This window comes from Megalops cyprinoides, chromosome 25 (genome assembly GCF_013368585.1).
Source record: "Megalops cyprinoides isolate fMegCyp1 chromosome 25, fMegCyp1.pri, whole genome shotgun sequence".
Lineage (NCBI taxonomy): Eukaryota > Metazoa > Chordata > Actinopteri > Elopiformes > Megalopidae > Megalops > Megalops cyprinoides.
The window spans coordinates 1,493,253-1,514,571 of NC_050607.1; the positions used below are offsets into that span (position 1 = coordinate 1,493,253).

At 51.2% G+C, this 21,319-nt stretch overlaps 1 protein-coding gene across 1 annotated transcript in view; it reads left to right on the top strand.

Moving 5' to 3' along the window:
* The window catches only part of atxn10 (ataxin 10), a 42,372-nt gene that overhangs the window by 14,427 nt on the left and 6,626 nt on the right, over nucleotides 1-21,319 (top strand). Inside the window, exons 6-10 of the mRNA XM_036520354.1 lie at nucleotides 412-492; nucleotides 1,123-1,285; nucleotides 3,822-3,930; nucleotides 4,511-4,680; nucleotides 11,212-11,275. Of these exons, the coding sequence (XP_036376247.1) occupies nucleotides 412-492; nucleotides 1,123-1,285; nucleotides 3,822-3,930; nucleotides 4,511-4,680; nucleotides 11,212-11,275 (587 nt within the window). The remainder of the gene's footprint in view (nucleotides 1-411; nucleotides 493-1,122; nucleotides 1,286-3,821; nucleotides 3,931-4,510; nucleotides 4,681-11,211; nucleotides 11,276-21,319) is intronic.

Sequence of the window (21,319 nt, forward strand, 5' to 3'; positions counted from 1 at the left end):
CATCTGGTCTCTTGTGCTGGAAGTCTCTCTGGGTGTTTGCTTAATGAATGTAATGTAGTATAGTACAGGAAGACTTTAAACATTTGTAGAAAATTCTGGGGATTCTACAGTGCTATTGCTGAATTGCCAACACCGGGACAATAGTGGTGATGGTGTCCTGTCTCAAACAGTGGAAGGAAGAGCAGGGGATATAGTGATAAGGTTTAAGGGACCTCTAAGCCTGGGAGGGCAACCAGTTACAGACAAAACACAGTGTCTGAGTGTGGGAGCTGTAAGGAAATGTGTTTTACGTTCCAGCGTCCTGTAAAAATAGACCCAAAGCCAGACGTGTGAACACAAATGCAGGCTGACGCCGTTATCGGACATGTGTCAGAGGCTCCTTTAACCTGGGCCTGTGCTGTTTCTCTGCAGGGTTTTCATCGTCACACAGCACTTCCTGAAGTCTTCTGCTCTGGTTGAAACACTGTTTGCAGGGTTGAGCCATCAGGAAAGGTAATCCCACAAAAGCAGTGCGGTTTCGTCTCTGTGTTTGCCTGACACCGTGTCTCGCTCACATAAAGGAGGAAATTAAAAAATGTGTGGTTTCCAAGTCTGGCAACAAAAGTTCAAGTGTATGTTTTCACAAGTGTAATGGCTTGAGATTAGTTGGTAAACATTGCAAGCTGGCCACAACTGTGAGTTATTTTTGAGTGCCTGCAGAACTCAGCTTGGCGCCGTCACTCAGGGAAGAATTTCCTAAGAACACACAGCAAATCAGGGCTTCCCAAAAAGCCAGTGGTTTCAAGGCTTAACCTAGTGGTTTACTGCTGATTTCCATTGAAGGCCGATTAGGAGGTAGAATGTAAGGAAGAGGCTTCTCTTACAGGCAGTGTGAATAACTCCTGCTCCTGTAGGCCTGAAGCTCTGCACGCTTCACATTTCACTCCCAAAGAAACGATTTACACCCTGAGCTGCGGGTGGGACGGTCCCTCCATGCGTGCAGCTCTGAGAGGCTGTGAGGGTGTGTTCACAGCTCCAGCACTGTAACGCACTGAAAGGCTGAGGGCCACCTGGTGCCCCCTTGGGTGTTCTGTCAGCGTAAGTGTTGTGTGTGACTGTGCTTCCGGCTCCGCCCCACTGCAGGGTGACGCTGCTGGAGCTGATCTCAGCGCAGCTGTGTGAGGAGGGGGGTGCGGCGGGGGACAGCGGGATACCCCCCAGCCTGGCGCACTTCCTGGCCTCCTGTTTCCTGTCCCGCTGCAGGACGGTGCTGTCGCTGGCCTCTGAGGCCGGTCCGGAGGATGAGGTAAGGCCGGCGCTGTGTGTGAGGGCAGCGGTACGCTCAGTTGTCCACCGCTCTCCGCAGCACAACGCTAGGATTGGCTCTGACTGTGGGGGTCATCACTGGCTGACACAGCCCGGCTAATGTAGCATCTCCACACCCCCTCCTCAGGGCTGCCTGACTGTGGGGGTCATCACTGGCTGACACAGCCAGGCTAATGTAGCATCTCCATCTGCCGTTTGTTCCCTTATCATTTCCAGACTTCTGCCATGACACACAGGCATTTCCGTCCCCATTGTCCGTATGAAATATGCTTCTGATTTAGGAGAGAAAGCAGGGCCTCCGCAGGGACAGAGTGAGGCTGAGGGCCTCCGCAGTGACAGAGTGAGAAAGCAGGGCCTCCGCAGGGACAGAGTGAGGCTGAGGGCCTCCGCAGTGACAGAGTGAGGCTGAGGGCCTCCGCAGGGACAGAGTGAGAAAGCAGGGCCTCCGCAGTGACAGAGTGAGAAAGCAGGGCCTCCGCAGGGACAGAGTGAGGCTGAGGGCCTCCGCAGTGACAGAGTGAGGCTGAGGGCCTCCGCAGGGACAGAGTGAGAAAGCAGGGCCTCCGCAGTGACAGAGTGAGGCTGAGGGCCTCCGCAGGGACAGAGTGAGAAAGCAGGGCCTCCGCAGTGACAGAGTGAGGCTGAGGGCCTCCGCAGGGACAGAGTGAGAAAGCAGGGCCTCCGCAGGGACAGAGTGAGGCTGAGGGCCTCCGCAGGGACAGAGTGAGGCTGAGGGCCTCCGCAGTGACAGAGTGAGGCTGAGGGCCTCCGCAGTGACAGAGTGAGGCTGAGGGCCTCCGCAGTGACAGAGTGAGAAAGCAGGGCCTCCGCAGGGACAGAGTGAGGCTGAGCGCCTCCGCAGGGTCAGAGTGAGAAAGCAGGGCCTCCGCAGGGACAGAGTGAGAAAGCAGGGCCTCCGCAGGGACAGAGTGAGGCTGAGGGCCTCCGCAGTGACAGAGTGAGGCTGAGGGCCTCCGCAGTGACAGAGTGAGGCTGAGGGCCTCCGCAGTGACAGAGTGAGGCTGAGGGCCTCCGCAGGGACAGAGTGAGGCTGAGGGCCTCCGCAGTGACAGAGTGAGAAAGCAGGGCCTCCGCAGGGACAGAGTGAGGCTGAGGGCCTCCGCAGTGACAGAGTGAGAAAGCAGGGCCTCCGCAGTGACAGAGTGAGAAAGCAGGGCCTCCGCAGGGACAGAGTGAGGCTGAGGGCCTCCGCAGTGACAGAGTGAGGCTGAGGGCCTCCGCAGGGACAGAGTGAGAAAGCAGGGCCTCCGCAGTGACAGAGTGAGGCTGAGGGCCTCCGCAGTGACAGAGTGAGAAAGCAGGGCCTCCGCAGTGACAGAGTGAGGCTGAGGGCCTCCGCAGGGACAGAGTGAGAAAGCAGGGCCTCCGCAGGGACAGAGTGAGGCTGAGGGCCTCCGCAGTGACAGAGTGAGAAAGCAGGGCCTCCGCAGGGACAGAGTGAGAAAGCAGGGCCTCCGCAGGGACAGAGTGAGGCTGAGGGCCTCCGCAGTGACAGAGTGAGGCTGAGGGCCTCCGCAGTGACAGAGTGAGGCTGAGGGCCTCCGCAGGGACAGAGTGAGGCTGAGGGCCTCCGCAGTGACAGAGTGAGAAAGCAGGGCCTCCGCAGTGACAGAGTGAGGCTGAGGGCCTCCGCAGGGACAGAGTGAGAAAGCAGGGCCTCCGCAGGGACAGAGTGAGGCTGAGGGCCTCCGCAGGGACAGAGTGAGGCTGAGGGCCTCCGCAGTGACAGAGTGAGGCTGAGGGCCTCCGCAGTGACAGAGTGAGGCTGAGGGCCTCCGCAGTGACATAGTGAGAAAGCAGGGCCTCCGCAGGGACAGAGTGAGGCTGAGGGCCTCCGCAGGGACAGAGTGAGGCTGAGGGCCTCCGCAGGGACAGAGTGAGGCTGAGGAGTTGCAGGCCAGCTCTGTGCCCTGGCAGACCCGGCGGTGTCAAAGCCAGCGTGCAGAGCAGTCTGGCACACGCAGCCTGAGATACGATCTCTGTTCATCTGAGAAGGCTCCAGTGATCTAAATGCTGGCAGCATCTTAGATCCTTGCATTGTGTTCCAGAAGTCAGAGAGTGCTTTTAGCTTCATGCACGTGTTAGTGTCTGGTCTTTGGAATTGCAAAGCTGTAATGGGGACAGGGGTTGAGCTCAGTTACAGCGTCAAGGTGACTGATCTCTTTTCGGCTTAACAAATTGCACAAAGTTACACTGTTCAAATGTGCACCTACTTACAATAAACAAACGTCAGTCACGCTGTTTCAGTTTGGAAAAAAAAAATTCTTTTATGATAACAAAATGCATGCCTTAAAGATAGGGATCTGAGTGTAAACAACTTTTCAGAGTTAAAAAAGCAGTATTTCTGTGGTTTGAACCTGTTGTATTGTTATTAATGAGGACACTGTGGTTGGGTGCGAGTCGCTGGACTTCCTCAGCCTTCAGCGGGTGGCATGGGAAAATAAAGGGAGGAGAAAAATGGTGGAAGAGGCGTGACCCTGGTGTGACCTTTGCAGGAGGCTCTGACGGTGATGCGGCTCCTCGACGTCCTCTGTGAGATGACCTCCGACCACAAAAACTTCATGTCCTTGCAGGACCACCCGGAGCTGCTCAGAACGGCTGTTGGTAAACACTGTGTTTTATGGAGTGTGTTACACAGTCATTTTCCATATGGGCCCGCAGCATGTATTGCCATAGTCGAGCTGTATCGAGCCACAGCGCCACACCTGGTAATGGGCACAAGGCCTTTCTTGTGCGTGTGAATCCCATTGGAAAATAATAGCATGTTTACCATTCCTGCAGCCCTGAATCAGTAGAAGAGATTTCTCAGTGGAAGTTTTCCACGTCCTTATCAAGATTTCGCTGAAGGAAAAACAAAGAGGCTTAAACCAGCAGCCACCAGCATGCACTCATACACCTGAGATGTTTATAAAACAGAAGTCCCCCCCCCCCCGGGAGCCGCAAAGCGCCCCTCTCTCCCACCTGAAGCCCCTGCCTTGCAGTGCAGCCACGCTCTCCCTATACAACAGCAGGCCCCGAAACGCCTCGTCTCTCATCGCCCCACTGTGATCTAACATCTAGCGCAGCGTAGGCGCACCTGAAGCTGCAGTGTGGCGGAGGTGTTTCTGCTGAAAGGGGGTCATAAATCACTGCCTCTGTGCCCCCCATCTCTCCCTAACATGTCTCCCCCCTCGCTACCCTCCAGACCTCCTGAAGGAAGTGCACTCTCTGGGCAAGGCGAGCCAAAACGTTTTCAGCGCTGCCCAGAACTTCTCTGCCACGGGGCCAGCCACCCACCCCGCCGTCAGCTTCAAGGCTCACCTGGTGCGGCTCATAGGGAATCTGTGCCACGCCCACACAGCCAACCAGAACCAGGTAACGGGCCGAGTCTGCTCATCTCACAGCACGTGATGACAGTGTGAGTCTGCTCATCTCACAGCACGTGATGACAGTGTGAGGCTGCTCATCTCACAGCACGTGATGACAGTGTGAGGCTGCGCATCTCACAGCACGTGATGACAGTGTGAGTCTGCTCATCTCACAGCACGTGATGACAGTGTGAGGCTGCTCATCTCACAGCACGTGATGACAGTGTGAGTCTGCTCATCTCACAGCACGTGATGACAGTGTGAGGCTGCGCATCTCACAGCACGTGATGACAGTGTGAGTCTGCTCATCTCACAGCACGTGATGACAGTGTGAGGCTGCGCATCTCACAGCACGTGATGACAGTGTGAGGCTGCTCATCTCACAGCACGTGATGACAGTGTGAGTCTGCTCATCTCACAGCACGTGATGACAGTGTGAGTTTTCATATCTCAGAGCTGTGAACTGTAGATCATTTTGCTTTCGAAGCTGCTGTGAGTTTGTACTGTAGGTGGTCTATTATGTCACTTTCTGGGGTAATGATAGGTTGTTTTCACTAAATTCAGTTTTTTGAGCAGAAAAATCGTTTGGGCCTAACATAAATAAAAAAATGTCTTTTAATAAGACCTCAGCGGATGTCGGTGTTGTCCAAAGTATATATTATGCATGGAGAGGTCACGCTTTGAACGTGTCCCATTTTGCTGTTCTCATTGCTTTTAGTGGACAGAATGTCAAAGTGACCATTGGAATGTTATGGTTTGTGCTTTCTGTATGGCTGCAGTGAGAGTCATTCTGATTCCCTCACTGTGCTCCTCCCCACTGCAGCCTCCTCCTCTGTGCTCCTCCCCACTGCAGCCTCCTCCTCTGTGCTCCTCTCCACTGCAGTCTCCTCCTCCTCCTCTGTGCTCCTCCCCACTGCAGCCTCCTCCTCTGTGCTCCTCCCCACTGCAGTCTCCTCCTCTGTGCTCCTCCCCACTGCAGTCTCCTCCTCTGTGCTCCTCCCCACTGCAGCCTCCTCCTCTGTGCTCCTCCCCACTGCAGCCTCCTCCTTTGTGCTCCTCCCCACTGCAGTCTCCTCCTCTGTGCTCCTCCCCACTGCAGTCTCCTCCTCCTCCTCTGTGCTCCTGACCACTGCAGTCTCCTCCTCCTCCTCTGTGCTCCTCCCCACTGCAGCCTCCTCCTCTGTGCTCCTCCCCACTGCAGTCTCCTCCTCTGTGCTCCTCCCCACTGCAGCCTCCTCCTCTGTGCTCCTCCCCACTGCAGTCTCCTCCTCTGTGCTCCTCCCCACTGCAGTCTCCTCCTCTGTGCTCCTCCCCACTGCAGCCTCCTCCTCTGTGCTCCTCCCCACTGCAGTCTCCTCCTCTGTGCTCCTCCCCACTGCAGTCTCCTCCTCCTCCTCTGTGCTCCTGACCACTGCAGTCTCCTCCACTACATGGTTGCAGGCCTCGTGTTTCTAATGCTCATGTATCTCAGTTTTGCTTTTAATGGTCAGACTCATTCCTGTTGTCTGGCATATGAAAGCAAATGGTCCTGCGGTGTGACAGATCTCGGAGGGTCCAGGTGACTGAGTGGAAAGGGCTCCTGCCAGGTTACAGTGGCAGAGAACGGAGGGCTTGACACATGGGTGAGTTTGCCGAAAGTGGGCAGAAGAGTCAGAGGCAGAGAGAAGACTGCGGACGCTAACGCTCAGAGTTTTGGAAGCTCTGCTCACATAAAAGGAATTTGCATCATGTATCACTTGGCTGGTACCCAGATTCTGGCACAGCAAACTGTGCCAAATTTTCACCTCTGAAACACGTCTTGAGTTCCATTGCAGAAAACACAGCGTAGCGAGAAAGCAGCCGAAATCGCCCTCCTGTGCGGCTGGTGGGAGCAGCCTTCCCTCAGAACAATAGGACAGACTAATCTGGGATTTAGCAGTGGATTTGATAAAGGCCGGTGTTCCTGGCCAGAGTTTCTGTGACCTCTTGTTAAAAACTTCTCATCTCTCCTTGTTCTTTTTGTGAATGGGCTGAGCATGGATCAGTGGATTAGCAGAGGTGCTATGTGTCTAATTAAACTCCCACTCCTTCCCCACAGTCCCAAGCCCCCAGGATTCCCAGCCTGAAAGCCTCCTGTCACTGACACACAATGGCTTAGGCATGGCTGTGTGGGGGCAGAGGTCAAAGGGCAATCCGGAAAGGTCAGGCAGAGGCTAATAAGGTGTTGTGTCCGTTAAACTGCGTAATCTCCCTGGGATTTGCCCCAAGGATATTCACCCAACGTGTCACTTCTGTGTGTTCTTTCTCTGGCAAAGGACCTTTTTTTTGGAAGGAGTCTTTATTTTTTCAAAGCTGTGCTTTTGGAGGATTAATTAACAAAATTTACAGCATCCACTCCACCCCCGTCCCCTGTCTCTTTAGTATGATGTCTTGGGCCAGCCGATTCAAACGCCTAACCAGTTGATAGCGAGTAACAATTAAAATTCCCCTTTGGCTAGCGTTCCGCAGGCTGTCAGGATGTGAATAACTCTCCCTGGCACTGGCGGTGCTGCGCTGGCGTGAGGCCCCTGAGGAGGGTATTATTTTAATGGAAAGGAGTCCTCTATTCATTATTTGCATGCAGCCATCACAGGGAGCACAGAGTGCAGATAATGAGGGAGCCAGAAGCCTGGCTGGCAGCCACTCTGAGTGCGGCCCTAAAGCACCGTGGGGCAGAGCCTGTCCCCAGCCCCCGTTCAGAAACAGCTTGTTCTAAAGCTTCAGCTTGTTCGCTTTTTACATCTTCACTGCTACATTACTGTCTGCCCATCTCTTGTAATCATCTGCGGGAGCTGCTGGTTCTGCACGCGCTCCAAGTGCAGCTTCGTTGTTTCACGCTCACGGAGGCTGCTGGCTCCCTTCGCTGTCCTTCCCAGAAATAGCTGCCATTGCAAAGAGAACAATTCAGGCAGACGTGCACCAGGCAAACCCTGACACGCCACGCTGTGTTTGTAGGTCTTAAGTATCCTGTTTACCCATTCGTGGTCTTGTGTGATTCTCTGTGACTTCCAGGTACCACAGTATTCAGTAGCACGGTGGTTACGGGGATGTTTCGTCAGTGCAGAGATAGGTAAGGCTGTAGAAAGCCATGCACGATAGAGGCCAGTGCTGCTACTCGGATACGTTTAGCCTTAAATGCACTGCCACGTGCATGTCTGTGTTCCACAGGAGCTATAATATCTGTAAGGAAACAGGCGTTCATGTCTGCTGACTGTCGTTTTTAAAAAGACCCCTCATCTGTGCAGATGTGAAACACGTGAATAAACAGGACCCCAGGGCAGGAGAGCCACATGGGTGGGGCAGAAAGGCGTGGCAGGGGGGTACCGGGCCATTGGCCTCTCTCAGAGACGGAGGGCGTGACCCTTTTCATACATGGAGGGCGTGACCCTCCTCAGACATGGCCGGACATAGGAAAAGCCCCTAATTATGTTCACTCTGTGTGTGTGAACCAGCCACACTGAGGCACTGTGATCCTGCTCACTGACTCTCTGTGGTCCTGCTCACTGACTCACAGTCTTCCTGCTCACTGACTCTCTGTGTTCCTGCTCACTGACTCTTCACACTCTTCATCATGTCCTCAGTATTGATCCAAACTGCCAGCTGACGCTCAAAGGTCCAATTGAAACAGATGTATGTGCCTGTCACACATCTCCTAAACTCAGTTTCACCAGCCAGTTAACATGACAGCCGGCCATGTGGCACTGAGCTTCCATACATTTACATTTACATTTATTTATTTAGCAGACGCTTTTATCCAAAGCGACTTAGAAAAGTGCATACAGCAAGTATAGTGACAGTACGGGGACAGGATGTGTACAGTTCCACAATGAGACAGTTCTCAGCTGAGAGCAAGGTCTGTTTGAGGACACAGTACTATCAGATTTGTACAATTACAGCCTATAAGGCAACTAATATGATACACTTTCAAACGGCAAACTTCAACAACTTCAAACGGCGCAATGAACGTCAGGGTAAAGGCGGCAACAAGAAACAATTTAAAAAGTACAGCAATTTACGACAGCTCTGATTGGGGGGGGGGGGGGGGGGGGGGGCAGCAATTGTGTGCTGGGTCAGTCCAGGTAGAGTCTGAAGAGGTGAGTCTTCAGGCCCCGCCGATGTCTGGCAGAATGAGCACCTCCTGCCTTGACCATGCAAGGAGCGAGGCGTCCAGTTGCTGCTGAGCGCAGGGGTCAGGCTGGTGTGTCGGGCTGGATGAGTTCTTGGAGGTAGGTAGGGGCTGTCCTGTTGATTGCAGAGAAGGCGAGGGTCAGGGTCTTGAATCTGATCCTGGCAGTGACAGGAAGCCAGTGGAGGGATTTCAGCAGGGGAGTAACATGGGAGAATTTGGGGAGGTTGAAGATTAGTCGGGCAGCTGCATTCTGGATGAGCTGGAGAGGCTGGGTGGTACAGGCTGGGAGGCCTGCGAGGAGAGCGTTGCAGTAGTCCAGTCGAGGGAGAACTGTGGCCTGGATAAGGAGCTGCGTCGCGTATGTTGTCAGGAACGGACAAATCCTCCTGATGTTGTGGTCCAGGTTGCTGGTCCAGGTTGCTGACTGAGAGAGCATCAGCATCATCGTGTGTGTGTGTGTGCGTGTGCGTGTGCGTGTGCGTGTGCGTGTGCGTGTGCGTGTGCGTGTGCGTGTGCGTGTGCGTGTGTGCGTGTGTGCGTGTGTGCGTGTGTGCGTGTGTGTGTGTGTGTGTGCGTGTGTGTGTGTGCGTGCGTGCATGCAGGCGTGCGATGAAAACACTCAGCTGGTAAATGAGTTTTTATAATAAGCTGTGAAAGTCACCCACTGTTCTGGAAGGCATGTCCTTCCTAATCACAGGTGCAGAGGATCCAATGAGAGTGACAGAGTGGCTCACAGGTGCAGGGTGTAACTGTAGCGGGCTCTCCTGCTGGAGTTTACTCTGCCGTAACTCAAACCAAGAGCATGTGTGTTGCGCCATTGAAGGGAGCAGTTGAAGGGCCATTGACGCGAGCAGTTGAAGGGCCATCGAAGGGAGCAGTTCGATCCCGATTAGCAGCAGCCATAGCTCCTGTGCGGCTGTCTGTGTGAAAACATACATGATTAAAGTGAGAGCTGAGTAACTGAAAGAGAGAGCAGTGAGCGGAATGTGCTCATCTGCAGCACTGCTGTGTGAAGTGTGGGGGTTACATGCTGTGAAAACGCACTAATTCTGCCAATATGCCACATCTCTGTTTAATGACCTTTCTAGAGTTTGGTGCTCTTTATCCTTAGCAAATGAGGATACAATCCCACACATTTATTTACTTCAGATCAGTTACTTCACTATAAAGCAACTATAAAGGAAACTCCAGTAAAATGACATAGACACCAATAAGGCCTGTGCTATTTGCTCTTTGCAGAAACACCTTTAGGAAAAGGCTTCCTGGACCATCCCTTTGCTTAGACAGGGACCTGGCATAGCTTACAGTGTAGAGAATTGCATTGTGGGATTGTTGCTGGGCTGGTTCAGCAGAAGTGGTGTAGCCGGAGGGTCAGGGGAGCAATAGGAGCCGTGTGTAGACAACCCAAAAGGCTGTAAAGAGGCATAATTTTTACAACTTCTGAGGCACCCGAGATGTGATGCCTGAAATCAAGCTGACCACCATGGCTTTCTGTGTGCAGCATCCTAAAGGGGAATAACAGTGTGCTGGCAGAAGCCGTGGCCTCCTTTCCCCAGTGTTTGTACTGGCTGGCTGTCTGTGATGCTGTATGGACGGTTTATGCCTCTCAGCAGCATTGTGTGAGAGGAGTCATGGGAATCATTACTTTTCATAATCAAGAAAGCCAGCTCTGAAAACTCAGTGGGAAACACAGTAGTGTTTGTGGAAATGGATGCCATTTTTGGTCCATTTTTTGTATATTCTACATTTCTGAGCTTTGTCAGGTACTTATAATTTAATTTTATATACTTGAGGAAAAAATGTGTGACTTTGTGTGCCAAGGCATTTATATAAGAGCTTAAGAGCAGAGCAAACCGGTCATTAGGTGGCTGTGGCTTTTGTTGACAGTGCTGGCATTGTTGGCAGAAGCCAGCTCACGTGGTCTCTGACACACAGGCTAGCAAAGCTGAGTTAATGAGGCTGGGTGCGTTTGACCCGGGCGATGCAGGGCGCTGACGGGTGACCCCACTGCCTCCTGCTCTAATCGTGTCTGCTGTGCGGTTCCCAGCCTGTCTTTCATAATCTCAGCTCATCTGATCAGGGGCCGTGGGGAGTCCCGGGGGGTGGGAAGGGGAGCCTGCCCTGGTGTTTGCTTTTTGGCTGTCTGCATTTCCCCTGGATGACGCACAGGAGTCAGTGCAGGGCAGGTAGGAAGTTAGTGTGTACTGCATTTACCCCCCATAGTACCAGACAGTGCAGCTGATTGTTGAAGATGAAGACCGTTTCTGAATGTTAACACTGTGTCTCTTGATTTGTGAAGCAGTTCATGTACAGCATAGGTTCTGTTTTTTGTGCAGCTGACAGTCGCCTGGGATGTGAAATATTAACATATTTGCATCTGTTTGTTCTCAGGTCAGGGAAATGGATGGCATCCCACTCATCCTGGACCACTGCAACATCGACAGCAGCAATCCCTGTATCCTTCTCTGCCGTTTCTACAGCCTGGTCAGAGAGTTAGTCTCCCATTGTTGCAGATGGATTTGTCAGACACCATGAGTTCAGTGTTTTCAGTTTGTACATTTTGATGTTTCTCTGTTTGATTATGGGCACATGCTATAAACATGATCACATGAGTGCTGATGCTGGGAGGTGAGAGGTCATGAGGTCACGTCACTGAGCAGCCTTTGGCCTGTCTCTTCATCTCCGCAGTGCTGTTGACTATAATGTCAGCCTGGAATGCAGAAGTGTACTGAAGCTTTAAAAAGCTAACTTACACAATACCATATGGGCTCCTTTTCCTCAGAACGCCTCTCTGCTTGGCAGAGTAACCTTTAATAATGCTTTTTTCCCTTCCGAAGTGAATGAATCATTTAATGCCAGCTAAGACCTTGTTGATGTTGAATTATAGCCCAGATACATGTTCATTGTGAAATGCAGTGCAGTGGAGTTTGAAAGGGTGTGTGTTTCTGAGTGTGTGATTTGTGTGTAAGGCTTATGAGATATGCTCCCTGCAGCCAGACTGTGTGTGTCTGTGTCTGGGTCTGTGAGTGTGTGTGAGAGTGTCTGTGTGTGTGTGAGTGTGTGAGTGTGTGAGTGTGTGTGTGTGTGTGTGTAAGTGTGTGTGTGTGTGTGTGTAAGTGTGTGTGTGAGTGTGTGTGTGAGTGTGAGTGTGAGTGTGTGTGTGAGTGTGAGTGTGTGTGTGAGTGTGAGTGTGTGTGTGAGTGTGAGTGTGTGTGTGAGTGTGAGTGTGTGTGTGAGTTTGTGTGTGTGTGTGTGTGTGTGTGTGAGAGTGTCTGTGTGTGTGTGTGAGTGTGTGTGTGTGTGTGTGTAAGTGTGTGTGTGTGTGTGAGTGTGTGAGTGTGTGAGTGTGTGAGTGTGAGTGTGTGAGTGTGTGTGTGTGTGAGTGTGTGTGTGGGTGGTGCTGGCTCTGCACTCTGAACCCTGCACCCTTTCTCTGCCCGCTCGGTTCTCCATCACCCAGAGGTGTGTGAGTGTTTGGATCGGGCTCTCGGGTTCCTGTGCTGCGGTTGTCTCCTGTTTGGTTTCCCTGCACGCTCAGGTTAGCAGCTGGGCTTCTCTCAGACAGTGGCTTTGTATTAATTTGGTGTTAGTTATGTTTCTGTGTGATCTGTTCCGCCCGCACACTTTCCGGAGCTTTCTCCTCCATGAATGAGTCCTTTGAGACCAGCAGCCATTGTGAACTGTGTGAATTTTCTGCCTATTGACTGTTTATAGTATAATTGTTTATTCCAGTAAGGTAAGGTTTTCAGGCCTTGTCATTACTCCTCTGTGTGGTCGCGCTCTGCTCCAGGCTCTGTTCCAGGGAAACTTTGTTCTCTCTGGCTGTGTTCGGTTGTGCCTGGTGTTTCAGCTCAGAGCCGTTGAATTTCTGTATGTCTACCTGGCCTCAGGGCTGTGCCAGCAGGGGCAGATGTGCTGCCTGCCCGTGTAGCTGTGTGTACCTGTAGGGTCCTGTGTGTGTGTGTGTACCTGTAGGGTCCTGTGTGTGTGTGTGTGTGTGTGTATACCTGTAGGGTCCTGTGTGTGTGTGTGTGTGTATGTGTGTACCTGTAGGGTCCTATATGTGTGTGTGTACCTGTAGGGTCCTGTGTGTGTGTGTGTACCTGTAGGGTCCTGTGTGTGTGTGTGTGTGTGTGTGTGTGTGTACCTGTAGGGTCCTGTGTGTGTGTGTGTACCTGTAGGGTCCTGTGTGTGTGTGTGTGTGTGTGTGTGTGTGTACCTGTAGGGTCCTGTGTGTGTGTGTGTGTACCTGTAGGGTCCTGTATGTTGTGTGTGTACCTGTAGGTTCCTGTGTGTGTGTGTGTGTGTGTGGACCTGTAGGGTCCTGTATGTGTGTACCTGTAGGGTCCTCTGTGTGTGTGTGCAGACCTGTAGGGTCCTGTATGTTGTGTGTGTGCCTGTAGGTTCCTTTGTGTGTGTGTGTGTGTGTGTGGACCTGTAGGGGCCTGTATGTTGTGTGTGTGTGGACCTGTAGGGGCCTGTATGTTGTGTGTGTGCCTGTCGGTCATGTGTCAGGTCTGTCACACAGGTTTCTCTGCAGCTGTGGTTGGATTTTTGATGAAATATGGCCATGGCAGCTGTGCCTCTGAAAGGTTCCCAGTTTTCCTAGCTATTGTCCTGTAATTATACTGTGTTCTGATGTGTCCAGATGTTGTGCTCTTACACCTGATCATAGTGTTTGGCTGGACACTGCGTGCACACCCCAGCCAACAGGCCTTACCTGGCATATCAGTGTGAGGTGAGTTCAGCCTGCACACTGCGTGAGCGGCGTCAGTGCAGTGCGTAGAGTGAGTGTGAAAGCGTGTTGTGTGCGTGTTCCTTCACTGTGTGAAAACCCAGAACAGCGCTTCACATTAAGTTAAACAATGTGCTCAGGGCTGCCATCAGTAACACCCCCCAGAGCTTTCACCACAGTGCTCAGTCATGAGAAATCCCAATAAACCTGTCTGCATGTGGAGCGCAGTCCCACACACATCTTTGCCTGCCATCTTCTCATTTCCTCAGTGAGGCCCACGCACAAATCTCCTCCTCAAATGACAACATTAATTATGACTGTAGGTCTTTCTGTGCATCTGACAAAAAAACTTGTTTGTAAAGCTGTAAAGTACGAGTTTGTGCAATATCATATGTGTGAGTATTTAAAACATTTTTATGCAAAGCTTATTAGGAAAGTTTGCTAATAATAAATTGATGTGCTTTAAAGAAGCACATTCACTGAGTTAGCCACGCAGAGTTTACAGATGTAATGATGTGAAGAAAACCTCCTGCAGTGAGTTCCTCAGCAGAGACGGACACATTCCTGTACAGTTTGGACCACCGGAGATCCACAGGTGTCTTGTCTTTTTTACTGCATGATGTCTACATGCAGATTGTATATGTACACACAAGATTATCTGTATGTGTGTGTGTGTGTGTGTGTTTTTCTTCATGCCAGGGTCAGTTCCCAGAAGGTAAGAGCAGGACAGAGGAACAGGCGGGTCCCCTCTCTGTGTCTAAATGTGTTTATTTGCATAGATAATTCCTCCCTCAGAGAGACTGAGAGAGCAGGAGAGAGAGACAGGCAGGGAGAGACTGGCAAGGAGAGACTGAGAGAGCAGGAGAGAGAGACAGGGAGAGAGAGAAACGGAGAGAGAGAGAGGAGGAGAGAGAAAGAGAGAGATAGAGAGACAGACAGAGGGAATGAGCAACCGGCTTCTTCCCCACTGCTGTCTGCCTCTCTGTGGCTGTGAGGAAACCCTCTCATACCACAGGGAAGGTGTCTGAACACGCGGCCCTGTGGGTGCGGGGTATTTCTGGCAGGACGTCTCGCTTGGAGAGACAGTCACCCTGCGGAGGAACCCTCTGGGCGAGCCGTGTTTCAGCAGACAGAACGGGTGACTCACAGCTGCCGAGCCAGAGCACTGCCACCAGAGACCACAGACAGATAAGTGTGCAGCGGCGTCTGTCCGCTTCAGATGATGTCACAGGAGTAGTATCCCCTGCTTTTCAAATCTGCTCCACGCCGACGCTCACACTGGCAGAAAGGCAGTCACTGCCTCACACCCAACGGCCCGGCGTAGCCCAGGGCAAACGGCGTAGCCCAGGGCAAACGGCTGGTCAGAGGGTTGCGGCCCGGCGTAGCCCAGGGCAAACGGCTGGTCAGAGGGTTGCGGCCCGGCGTAGCCCAGGGCAAACGGCTGGTCAGAGGGTTGCGGCCCGGCGTAGGCCAGGGCAAACGGCTGGTCAGAGGGTTGCGGCCCGGCGTAGGCCAGGGCAAACGGCTGGTCAGAGGGTTACAGCCTGGCGGAGCCCAGGGCAAACGGCTGCTCAGAGGGTCAGCTACTTAGGCAACGCTGTCCATGGGTTTCCTGCTGCTTGACCTTTGACCTTTAAGCTGCTGATGGTGTGGCCTCAGCCTGGTGTGAGAGCTGGGGCGGTGGACTCCCACAGCCGGTATGTGCTGTGCAGTATGCTTTCAGTGCTACACTCACACGCTGCGCTCATCAGAGGCAGACCGGAATGCAGCCCCCCGGCGCTGGAGTCTTGCCTCATTAAGTTTTTAATCAGAGACCACCATAGCTACTAAATCAAACATGCGAAAACAAGAGAAAACAGTTGGTTGGGGTGGTGGTGCGTCTGGGGCGGTGCAGGTGTCACTCGCGCGTCACTCCCGCTGCGTCTCCGCCCCCAGCGCGCCCGTCAGCCTCGATCCTCAGGCAGGACCATCCTTCATTCTTTCCCCCTGCCCCACAGGGATAAACCCGTCTGTAACCCGCCTCTCTCCGACCGTGCATTCCTCGATATGTCCAGGCACGACCGCGGGGCCACGGAGCTGCAGGTGACGAGACAGTATTTGGAGAAGGGAGGCAAGCGTGTCTACAACAACTCAGCTAAAATCAACCCTGGGATCATCAGATGAGCTGAGCTGTTGTTCTAGGCAGCTGGGTGGGCAGAATGCCCCTGGCACCTTTCAGCTAGAATAATGCCAATGATTATATGAAGAATGTAATCGGCTTACATTCATAATCATCATTTTCCTTTTAACATTCAGAGGCGAAATATTCTGAGTGGATTCAAGAGCATTTTAAATGGGAATTTTCTCATTTATTTTTTAATTTCCTGAATAATCTCAGTGTGGTGAAAGGAGTGATGAGAGTTTTGCACAGAGGAGATGCACAGACTGTGCTCGGGTTATTCCTGTAATTCTTACTTTGATTGATGTGTGAGGCCAACACACGGCTTGCAGCTACAGGTTTGATGATGTCACAGGCGTTAAAGATGGCCTCTGGATAATCTTCGTACTCAGTTGCACAGTTGTACACTAGGTGTCACTGTTGTGACTGGTTCAGGTGTGGATGAACCCAGATGGTCCCCAGTCTTCTCCTCCTCTGTACTCTGTCTGTTTGATCAGTAGTGATGGCTTTTTCAGTAGGATCACACTGATTTCCTCTTTGAATTTGGGCCTGTACACTCTTGTGTAGCTTTACCCGAAGAGATGACCAGTGAGTGGTGAATTTTCACATTTGTGGTGCTTCCAAAGAGTAACAAATGTGTGTTGGCCTGAGAGGTAACTTGCATAAAAGTATAAAATAAGTTGTTAAATATGCTTCTAAAATTATACTTGCAGTGAAATGAATTATGGGAAATACAGTCCTGCTGAAGCAAACACTTTGGGAATGGCTGAATTTAACCCTGTTTATTTCTTATGTGCAGTGTTATCTGTTGAATTATTTCATTAGACTTTTCTGAACTCTTAAGCTGATTTTATTTTATCAGTGAAATGTATTTGTCGCAGCACATTTTTACAGTCGCACTGCAGTGTGGATTTAGGATGAAGCAGTGCTCTCTTCCCCACAGATCCAGCAGGAAAGCCCAGTGGGGTCTGACTGAAGGGATCTCTCCCAAATCTCGAAGCACTCCAGTCTTCCTCTCTTACCATCCCTGCATTTTCTCCAGGGGAATATGCACAAAAGGTCAATATTTCTGCGCTGGAAATGTCCTGTAAGTGAAGTAATGATCAAGTGAACGTTGTTCGAGGTGATGTTCTGTGCCTGCAGCATCTCTGCATGGGCTGTGTGAAATGGAAGCCTGTGAGTTGTGTGTGCGCGCAGGTGTGTATTACACACAGTATGCGTCCTGTTAGTATCAGTGCTGCTGTCTGAGGGCAGAGGCCCCCCTGGCTGTACTCTGACGGAGTGTGTATGGGGTTACCCCAGGCCCTCTAAGGCCAGCACGGCACCGAGCAGACGGACTTCCCAGAGTGCACTTCTTCATGTCTTCATCACAGAGAAGCGTTTCGCGGGAGGCTGCCTGCAGAATGTCAGGAATCTAATCTTTTAGCGGAGTGCTTTGTGTCTGTGAACAGGACAGAGCACTTGTCTGACCTCCCACATCTGTGTAGCCTGCCCTGAGCCACCCTCTCTCTCCCTCTGTCTCGCTTTCTTTCCCTCTCTCTAACTCACTCTCCTTTTTCCTCTCTCCCCCTCCCCCTCCCCCTCTCCTTGGCCTTTGAGAATGTGTCTGATGGAGGTGTAGACAGAGGGACAGGGCCCTGGCTCTGACCGTGGTGATCTGGTTCTCTCTGGCCTGGTCCGGATGGCACGTTCAGGGACTCTCTTTTGTAGAGTGTGTGAGGGGACTTGTTTTCTCCTGATGCGTCTGCCTGTAGGCAGTCCTGCTCCCTCATTGCAATTAAGCAGCTTACTGCATTAGCATATACAAGAGCACTCCACGCTCACACACTGATAGCGATGGAGCTGTTTTAATGTGATTGTGTGTGTGTGTGAGGGTGGCTGTATATACATTTTGTATTGTGCTCTGATGAAAGTATCAGCCTTGCCCTCTTTACTTGTTTCAGGTTGTTGGGATTTAAATCTAGGTTGGATTTCTTGACCTGATCTTGAAGTGGTCAGATTCATAATCCATGTTATCTCCTCTCATAGCACAGGCTGCATTGTGGTTTTAGTTTTAGTTAGATGTTTGGTTACTTTAAAAATGTACTGTCATTGCCAACAGGGCCTCCCTATTTTCATTCTTTTCCATACTGCTGCTGGTGCTTCTTCCCATGCTGGGAGAGGGTGCTGTTTGTGTTGACTCAGTGATATGACAGTGAATCATTGAGCCGATGTCCACTTGCCCTCTGGTGTCGGGTAAGAGGTGGATGACAGCACTCAGCAGCGGGGGAGCTGACCTCACGCTGGTGTCCATGGTGGCATTGAGATTTATTGCCGTGGCGTCTCATATCTGCAGTATTTGTTTAGCCTGCTGTAGAGAGGAGTGTCTAGCCTCTGAAGCATCCGTAGGTGTGTAAAAGGGGGTCCCCTGGTTTTGGGTGGTGTGCATCTCAGAGGAAATGACTACATTATGGGCCGGTTTTGGGTGTTAGCGATTATCGGAAAGCGGGCAGTAATCGGTGGTATTTCCGTGATGTGCCTGAGCATCACTGCGAGAGGGGAAGGGAAATACCGCACGTGTTTCTTCCAATACGCACACCACCTCAGTGTCCACACAAAGCACTGTGGGTCCACTTCAATTCAATCAATTATCCAACAACTAATTTGCAGACCTAGATTTTGTAGAGATTATTTTACAGTTTGTGGCAAAAATGCAAAAATAAAACTAAATAGCTTCTAGAACCGTTGTGCTTTATTTTTCAGTCAGATAAATTTAGGATTTTATTCCAGTGTGTGGCTTTTTGGTATTATTACAAAGCAACAACTCAAAGCTAGGCTGAGCAAAACAGTATAATACCCCACTGTGCAGCAGCACATCAAGGTGGGCTAATCAGACCTCTTCTGCTTGCCTTAATTACTGTTTACCACATCAGACTGAGCAAAGTGTGGAGATGCACAGCTAGACTTAGATACGTAGAGAATTACCCTGGTGTCTAGGAAACTGTCTCTTCCCCACAGTATGCCTCAGGTCCCGTCCCCACCGGGCAGGCTTGCAGCAGGCCCATGCTGATGTGCGTGGGGGTATTTGTTTTTGGGTAGCTATGACAGGACTCAGCTGTCCTCTCTTATTCCATCAGCCTGGCTGGCTGGCGTGCTGGCTGCTGTCCACAGTGGACATGCATGCCTTCAAACCAGCAGGCCGAAAACAAGCCCCTGTTGTAACATCCTGCTTTTAATCTGGGGAGATCAATACCCGCTGTCTACTTAATCAAAGTTTTCTTTCCCCCCCTCCCCTCTGGTCTCCGGCCCCATTGGCACACGTTACATTGACTTTTTCTGTTTTCTTTTCTTTTCACTTTTCACCTCTCACACCTCCAGCACACAGGGGATTAAAGTTTAAATGAAATCATTCATTAATCTTCAGTAATCATTAGCCAGGAAGGCTGATGTTATTTATAATGATAATGAGGGGAGCTTTGACTGGGCGGGGCACCTGTGTAACCTGCCGTCAGGTAGCAGTGTGTTGTCCGCCCATTGGCTGTGGGCAGATCCAGCCAGAAGAGCTCTCCCTGGGCTTTGCTGTGAACAGAACAGAGGCTTCTGGGTAATGTACTGAAGAGAAAATGGGTGTGGCTGGGAGGCTCCTCCCCCTTGGCCTGGTCTGTGGCAGATGCTGTTTGCTTAGTAACGGCAGAGGGCTGTGGAGCTGGCGTGTGGAGGGGAGAGGAGAGGAGAGGAGAGGGTGTCTGCGCCGTTTGTTTGAGGAGGTGCCGCTCTCTCAGGCCCGGCTGTCTGACGGCGCCCTCTGTTCCCCTGAGATTTATCTCCTCTCTGTTGCTATGATACGGCTGGGCAGCCGGCCCCCCTGAGGGTCTCTGGCCCGGAGGCGCTCCGTGTCCGGGAGCTGATGCTGCATTTCAAATGAGGCAGCCTGGACACAGAATGCACAAGCAGAGTCAGAACACCTTTTAAAGAAAGAAAGAAAGAAAGAAAGAAAGACAAGCTCAAGGACTCTCAGCTCGCTGAGGGCTGCGGGGTCTGAGGCTCTTTATCTCAGCTGCCTGCCACAGACTTTTACACTGGATTCAGTGTTAGCAAATAATCCATGTTGCAGTTTGTTGCTGAGTCTGGATGTGTGGTGTGTCTGAATGAAGCCACGAGGTAATGTGATCAAACGCCAGTATACACAGAAGCACTTTTGCTTTGAAGGGAACTTCAGTTGGTTTCTTGTCTTGGAAATTTGTGGTGTATGTGAATAGCAACCTCAGTTTGCTTTGAAGAGGAGGTGGGGCAGTTTGCCTTAATACAAAAGATGGCTTACAGTTCAACCTCAACTGCTCTAACCCTTAGAGGGAGTGTTAGAGACTGCATTATCATTCCTGTTACAGGGAGTGTTAGAGACTGTATGCATTATCATTCCTGTTACAGGGAGTGTTAGAGAGTGCATTATCATTCCTGTTACAGGGAGTGTTAGAGACTGCATTATCATTCTTGTTACAGGGAGTGTTAGAGACTGTATGCATTATCATTCCTGTTACAGGGAGTGTTAGAGACTGCATTATCATTCTTGTTACAGGGAGTGTTAGAGAGTGCATTATCATTCCTGTTACAGGGAGTGTTAGAGACTGCATTATCATTCCTGTTACAGGGAGTGTTAGAGACTGTATGCATTATCATTCCTGTTACAGGGAGTGTTAGAGACTGCATTATCATTCCTGTTACAGGGAGTGTTAGAGACTGTATGCATTATCATTCCTGTTACAGGGAGTGTTAGAGACTGCATTATCATTCCTGTTACAGGGAGTGTTAGAGACTGTATGCATTATCATTCCTGTTACAGGGAGTGTTAGAGACTGTATGCATTATCATTCCTGTTACAGGGAGTGTTAGAGACTGTATGCATTTGTAACGGGTGGTCTCTTGCGTTGTGTTTTCATGTGATGTTACGTGGGTCGGCGAGCGAGCGAGTTTCGAACCGAGGTTCTTACTGCTCGCTGCCAACCCCTTAAAGCCAGCGTCGTTGCCAGTTGAGCTAAAGGCAAATTGCCGTTAGCCTGTCGGCGACAACGCTACTTAACCAGGTCTCAGAGGGAGTGACGTAGCCGCTGCAACCACTCGGCTACCTGCTACCCGCTACCTAAGGCTTTACGCAGGACTCACACGAGCTACTTCAGCTCTGCTACACATTATCATTCCTGTTACAGGGAGTGTTAGAGACTGCATTATCATTCCTGTTACAGGGAGTGTTAGAGACTGTATGCATTATCATTCCTGTTACAGGGAGTGTTAGAGACTGCATTATCATTCCTGTTACAGGGAGTGTTAGAGACTGCATTATCATTCCTGTTACAGGGAGTGTTAGAGACTGCATTATCATTCTTGTTACAGGGAGTGTTAGAGACTGCATTATCATTCCTGTTAGGAATGACTCGCTTCCTGTGAATCAGGCCTCGCTTTGAGACATCAGGCGATTGCACCACTGACTGTGCACATGGGGAGACTGATAGAGCAGGAGAATGCCGCATACTATGGGCTGTTTGTCTGAAGAGTTATAAAGAGTCTAGTTATGTCTTACCTATGACCAGTGGCTGTGAAATATAGATGCCTTGAAAGTCTGTTTTCAAGAG